Source organism: Rutidosis leptorrhynchoides, chromosome 6 (assembly GCF_046630445.1).
Source record: "Rutidosis leptorrhynchoides isolate AG116_Rl617_1_P2 chromosome 6, CSIRO_AGI_Rlap_v1, whole genome shotgun sequence".
Taxonomy (NCBI): domain Eukaryota; kingdom Viridiplantae; phylum Streptophyta; class Magnoliopsida; order Asterales; family Asteraceae; genus Rutidosis; species Rutidosis leptorrhynchoides.
The window spans coordinates 182227366-182234520 of NC_092338.1; the positions used below are offsets into that span (position 1 = coordinate 182227366).

A 7155-nucleotide genomic window follows, 5' to 3' on the forward strand; every position below is an offset into this window, starting at 1 on the left:
TCATTGAAAAAAATTCAAACGAGCAACACATCCATTTTTATGAGCTTGCTTTCTTCCACCGAATATTCCTCTATCATACAACACACATATTAAAAATAATATCAATGATATAGGTATAATTGTAGCCATTGTTTTTTGATCCATCAAATCCTCAATCAATTACACATTTCTAAATAATATGATTCGTATATTCATGTTCATCCAAATACATAATTTCATCCACATTTCTCTGATCAATCAAAATCAACCATGTTTTGTTCACCGACAATTCATTTTCTTTTCATCTTCATTTCTTAATTCTTATATGACTGATGCTTAAAGTCATGATTATTAATAATCCAATATATCCCATATTTATCATGTTCATGGTATATGATTGTATTACAGTTGTGGCCAGAGAAGAACACATTGTATTTAAATTATAATGTGTAGTAATAAAGATGTATACGTATAATTTCATTGTTTGATTATCTATTTATTTATCTTATTGGCTTTTTAAAATATTCAATCACCAAAGAGCAAGCGGTGGTGCGTATGTTTTGAGACGTTAAAGTTGTGGTTAATGATTGTGACCTGCAGGTAGACCAATGTCTGGTATGATACAATCCTTTATACGTATATAAATATAAATATTATATAAATATTATAAAATGTAATTAATAATAATCGATAAATACTACTTTTGTATTATATTACGCCTTGGATCGTTACTGTTTGATTGATTCTGAATTCTCTGATATGTTATTACACCACATATATATGGTTTCCTAACAGAGTTCAATAGTTCATTATGCAACAAATAATACACACACCAATAAATTCATATGAAATGCATATATGTTGCTTATGGATTATGAAAATTATATTCATTATTGGTTTGAGAGTGACAAACTCATCTTGAGTAATGCAGGCAAGAAAAAATTAAAAGATCTACTGCAGCAAAGTGATAATCGTACTTGTGCTGATTGCAATGCACCTGATCCTAAATGGGCGTAAGTTTTACTAACCTAAAATTACACGTTCGTTGTATCCTTAAGTACAAAAATAATTATTTTTTATTTTGAATTTCAGGTCACCCACAATTGGAGTGTTTTTATGCTTAAAATGTTGTGGTGTATACAGAACTCTAGGTCCAAATATCTCCAAGGTATGTTAATAGTACAAGCTTTTTTTTAGGAATACTAGTACTAGTTATAAAGAAAGTTTACATTTGTGGTATTTAGATAAGTTTTCAATTGTTTATTTTTGGGCGTTCCTCTTTCTCTTTTTCTGTTTATGCGTGTGTTTGTGAAAAGATACTTATCATTCTATCTTCATTTCTATAAACTTCTTGAAAAGGATAAAATTTACTTAGATATGTGACCAACTGATGGACCATAAAAACTGAACTGAACAGGTTTTATCCGTAGCATTAGATGATTGGGCCGATGAAGAAATAGATGCAATGGTTGAAGTTGGAGGTAATAGTTGTGCAAATTCAATCTATGAGGCTAATGTTCCTGAAGGAGTTAAGCCTGGACCAGATGCTAGTGTTGAGCAACGCACAAAGTTTATAAGGTATGTTATATGCCAAAAGGTTCTCATGTGCATGATATTATGACTGATGACCGGATAATTTATATATTTGAAAATTTAATCTATGAAAACTTATTGATCATTCCGTGAGGTTCTCTAATAAACAATGAAGTATATATGGATCACCACACTCGTATAACATGATTTAATCCATTATCTTATATAGTTATATCAACTTTAACAAAGTTCATCATAGTAGAGTTTCAACTAAATAGTCTAATGGTAAAAGTTTAATGGGCTAGTTTAGATTATGTTTTGTTGCCGACCTGACAAGCCGGTAAATTAAACTATATTTTACTCAAAATAAGTCATCCAAAACATACTCAAGTATTTAACGCCTTCTAAAGTACATTGTTGTTGTGGGGAAGTTTGTTATTGGAATTGTGATCTTGTCAAATGTACTAATATTAATTAGTTATCATTTATGAAACTAAACCAAAAAAGTCAAAGTGTTGGCAGATCAACTCCTTATAAACTGTTCACCAAAATGTCTGACCCGCTCATTTTACTACATATACATGTAGAGTTTGGTGTTTACCTATGAATGATGGTTTATTCTTTATCATTTACTCCTTAGGTCCAAGTATGAGCTTCAAGAGTTCTTGAAACCAGGTTTAAAGATCTCATCAAATAATGCTCCAACCAAAAAGACGAGTTTTCATGCTCGAACTTCAACTTCAACTACTATACAAAAACCTGTAAGCATATAAATCATTTGCTTTTGACAAAACATTTTTGTAGAGTTAACTTCTGAAATGATCACAGGCATGCGTTGAGGGAGCTATAGGACATTTGAAGATTACAATTCTTCAAGGTGCAAATCTTGCTGTCCGTGATATGCTATCAAGTGATCCATATGTTGTTGTTTCATTGGGAGAGCAGGTAACTTGTCATATATATTTTTCCCATAGCTGACCTCATATAGTAACTTCACTTAAGACACAATATATCAATGTCCAATAGTAGATCATTATAATTGTTAAAAATGAAATAAGTCAAATGTTTGCACATGTATCAAACTTTGAAAGGTTTTTTAATTGATATTTCATATGCCAACTTATCGAATCGGTTGTCACCTCACATGTGTACAAGTTATAAGAGATCAGATACAATAGCAACAATTGAAAATTAATGTGTCAAATAAAAGGGTAAAAGGTAGAAGGTTTTTTTCTGTTCGGGCTACCCGGGAGGGCGAGTAATTTGACCCCATACTCTGATGTACGCAGTCGAGCAGGATTACTCCTTAGCTGTTTCCAACCTATCCCTGGCCACCATTAAATATTTGTCATAGACAGAATTCGAACCTGAGACCTCTTGCAAGGAACTTAGGAACCCAAACATGTGGAATATAAACTATAAATTTGGATACATACCATACCATTTTAGGTCAAATTAGATTCATTTTTCGGAAATTTAACCTTTCTAGAATTATATGCTCACTCTCTGAAATGTGTATCTATAGTGTATATATATGTTAGTGATTCTTTTTTGTTCACATGTCTTCAACTGGATATTACTGTTATTAGAAGGCCCAAACAACTATACAAAAGAGCAACTTGAATCCAATTTGGAATGAAGAGCTAATGCTTTCTGTCCCAGAGGATTATGGCCCCGTTAAGTTGGTAACTATATCCTCTACTTGTAATCTTTATTTCAGTGTATCCATTGGGAATCCAAATTTAGAAACTACATCATCCACAAGGGGGCTAATTAGGTGGGCCATGCATGTTGGGTAATGTTGTAATAAACTATTTATTACATTAAAAAATCCATATTTTGAAGTTAATGCATTTGAATTCAACTCGAGTGACTCTAGACTTTCTATTTGAAGTATTATTTTTTTCCTTTCTACTCATTTGAACATTTAATAAACCGAGGTTCAGAAACAAACACTTTAGCTATGTTTTTGAATGCAGCAAGTTTTCGATTATGATACATTCTCTGCTGATGACATTATGGGGGAAGCAGAAATCGACATTCAACCAATGTTAACATCAGCAATGGCATATGGGGATGCATCACAGTTTGGGGACATGCAAATAGGTAAGTGGCTAAAATCCCACGACAACGCACTATTAGAAGATAGCACGGTAAATATAGTCGATGGCAAGATAAAACAAGAGGTATCACTTCAATTGCGAAATGTAGAGTCTGGGATAATATATCTTGAAGTAGAGTGGATACCACCTTAACAAAATGTTCAAATGTTGTGTGTGCATAGTTACTTTTTGTTATTTCCTTCATATCTTATGTTTGAGATAAATGTTCATGGTTGTACGAGTAACCAAATAGAATGACATTGCACACATGTTATGTAATGAAGGGTATTGAAGTGGCTTGTATTCTTTGTGAATGTATTATTCACGAAGAACTATGTATTGAAACACTTGTGAAATGTTTTCACTTTTTTGCTAAATGCCAATGTATTTTTGGGCTGACATTAAAGTATATAAAGAGCATTAGGAGTCGTTCAGTGTTAAATCTCAGTGTTAAATTTAACACCAGATTTAACACTGAGGTCAAAACAGGAGAAATCGTTCAGTGTTAAATCATTATTCAATTATTATTTAACTTATTTTTATATACTTTTATCTATTATTTATTTAATATAATTATAATTATAAATTATAAACTATAAAAATAAATAATTCTTTTATTAGAAATTTAGAAATACTTATTATTATAAGTTATAAGGTTTTAAAGAAAATTCAGCCCAAAATATATTAAGTCCAACTGTTTTGGGCATTTTTTGGCCCAACTTTAAACCTAATTATTTATATTTACATTTACTCCGTCCATCGTCTTCTTCATGCAGTCTTCTTCACGCAATCCTTACCTGCAAAACAAATAAATTACAGCAGCAACAACAAATAAAAAAAAGAAAGAAAAAGAAAAAAAAAAGGAAAAGGAAAAGAAGAAGAAAATTTTTTAACATCGAGGTTAAAACCACCGTCACCTGGCTAACGGTGAAGTCCAACGCCGGAGTTTAACGGCGAATTAACGGCGGGCCGGAGTGGGGATTCCCACCGTCCCCACCGTTAAATATGTTTAACGCCGAAAAAAAAGCTTCGACTCCTGGAGCTCTAAGCTGCTTAAGAATTCCATTTGTACACTTGATCATAACATGCTTTTGAAAAATCTAGATTGAAGTTGATCATGTGATATCTAGTTTGTCATACTTGTAGGAAATATAGTACCCGAAACAAGGGCAAATCTAGTAGGTGTCACGTGGGGTCACGGGACACCACTAGTTTAAAATTTCTGAGTAGAAATCACTCTTTAAATTTTATAGGACACCGCTAAATTTAATTGTAGGACCCCGTATATTTTTCAGATTTATTGTTTTCCTTTTAATTGTATAAGAAATCACTAAATTTAACTACTTGGACCCCATAAATTTTTTGAATATATAGTTATTTGAAAGTAAACTACTACTAAAACATCATTTAAATATAATTAGTATTGAAAAAAATCCGGGACCCCATTGAATTATAATCCTTAAATCGCCACTAACCCAGAACAATATTTGTTTACCAAATAAACAAATTATCATAGAAATACATATTATTAAACTTTTTCATACATGAGGTGAAACAAAAGGATATTCATCAATACATCAATAGAAGATAAGTCGAGGCTCCTGTTTAACACGGTTCTCTTAAAACAATTCTGCCGTCTACATGTTGTCGGTTTCCCAAGGTACAATGGCCGAAGCAGTAGTACTTTCGGTCATTGAACACTCGCCCAAAAATGTTGTAGACTCAATTCTCCATAATCTATCTCAATATATTTTCTTCACATGACCCAAATCGTGAGGTCACAAAGTGATTAGCACAAAGATAAGAAATTTACAACTATATATCAATTTGTTTTTTTTTTTTTTTTTTTTTTTTTTTTAAAGCAAGAAGGACTTATATTAAACAATCACGAATAGTACATGGTTGACTGGGCACCCTTAACAGCACGATACATCACGAAAGAAATAAGGAAAACAAATTACATCGCCCTAAGCTAATTGCAAAGATTGCAATTAACAAAAGGAGTTAAAACTAAGGGTGTGAAAACCATTGTAGCCAATCCATAATATGACCCTTGCAACGTCGTGAAATCCAATCATATGAAAGAACTTGAACCTCGCTAAATAAAGATGGGACCGTCTCGAGCTTATTCTTGACACCTTTGCATTTCTATTCTTCCATAGAATGTAACAAACCACCCAACAAACCGCTTGCCATTGATTCTTTTTATGATCCTGTGCTACATAACCGAAAGTACCATTAAAAATATCCTCAAACCCGAATATAGCTGAATTATACCCCCACCATTTAAGAACTTTAGCCCAAATGTCTTTTGCCACTTGACAGGAAAAAAGTATATGCTCCACCGTCTCAATGTCATCATCACAAATCGGGCATCTCACACTATTCAAGTCGATGCCCCGTTTATCTAACTCGAATCTTACCGGTATACGTCCTAATCTCGCCCGCCAAATAAACACCTCCACTTTTTTTGGAACCAAACCATTTCGCAACGACTCAATAGAATTAACCGCACGTGGTAGAATGACTTTGTCGACAAGAACCGAACAGTCCTTGACCGTATAAATGCCCTTCGAATTAAGATTCTAGCTCCAACAGTCTTTTTTACCTTCGGTCAGCTGCAAGTTCCGAACAGTATCACGCAACTCATTTAGTTCACTATTCGTTCGGCCCATCAGTGGATAGGCCCAATTGCCGAGCCCATCTCCCTTAAATTCTTCGATTTTGCTACTGATGTTGATATCTTTGTCAATCTCTAGCCTGTGTAGTCTTTTGAATCTGTCCTTGAAGCTTGCGTTCCCCACCCAAATGTGTAACGACCCTGGAAATTTCAACGTTTATTTATTAATTATTATTAATAATACTTGTGACTAAACGAATGTATGTTATTACATTTACTTGTTGCCATGATTAACCGTACTTGACTTTAATTGCCCGAAACGTCTTTGTGACACACGAAACTTTCACGAATAATATTTTTAGAATATTATTTACATTCATAATTGATTTTATTAATCATTTTAATTAACTAAGGTTATTAGTTAATTACTTGGGCTTTATTTGGATTTAGTTGTTAAATACTTGAACTTGGGCCTTGTTAATGTTATGGATTTTAGAAGCCCACCCTACAATTTTAATGGACTAACTAGCCCATTCTTACTTGTAAGTATTACTTTTGAAATGAAACTAGATGATTAAGTGGCATGGAATCTAGTTACTACCATAATCCCCATGAAACCACCTCATTTATCCACCTTTTAAGCTTTAACATGCAAGAGACTTGTGGGTAATCTCCTCCCCCCATGCTTGGACAAAACCGTCGGCCTCCTAGGCTTAATGGGAGGGTTTTGTTTTCAATTTTCATTACTTACATCTTACTCCCATTCTCTCATTCTCTCACACACTTCAAACTTGCATTTTCCTCTCAATCTTTCTCTCATTTTTCTCTCTATATTTTAAGTAGCAAGAACTTCTTTTTCTTCTCTTCTTTTGGCCAAAAACCGTAGCCTATGGCTACCAAATCATCATCATCTTTTGTTAC

The 7155-nt window shown here is 33.2% G+C and overlaps 1 protein-coding gene across 1 annotated transcript; it reads left to right on the plus strand.

Moving 5' to 3' along the window:
* The first annotated feature begins 526 nt into the window (after window positions 1-526).
* Window positions 527-3829, plus strand: LOC139855761 (ADP-ribosylation factor GTPase-activating protein AGD12-like). Its single transcript, XM_071845008.1, has 8 exons — window positions 527-594; window positions 911-992; window positions 1072-1147; window positions 1397-1557; window positions 2153-2273; window positions 2341-2457; window positions 3102-3197; window positions 3492-3829. Exons 1-8 carry the CDS (start codon window positions 588-590, stop codon window positions 3765-3767), a joined length of 936 nt encoding a protein of 311 aa, XP_071701109.1. The 5' UTR covers window positions 527-587; the 3' UTR covers window positions 3768-3829.
* Window positions 3830-7155: the final 3326 nt, after the last annotated feature.

Coding starts and splice junctions, on each gene's coding strand:
- LOC139855761 (XM_071845008.1), top strand. Junction 2,274..2,340: donor CAACTACTATACAAAAACCT/GTAAGCATATAA, acceptor AAATGATCACAG/GCATGCGTTGAGGGAGCTAT. Junction 2,458..3,101: donor TTGTTTCATTGGGAGAGCAG/GTAACTTGTCAT, acceptor TACTGTTATTAG/AAGGCCCAAACAACTATACA.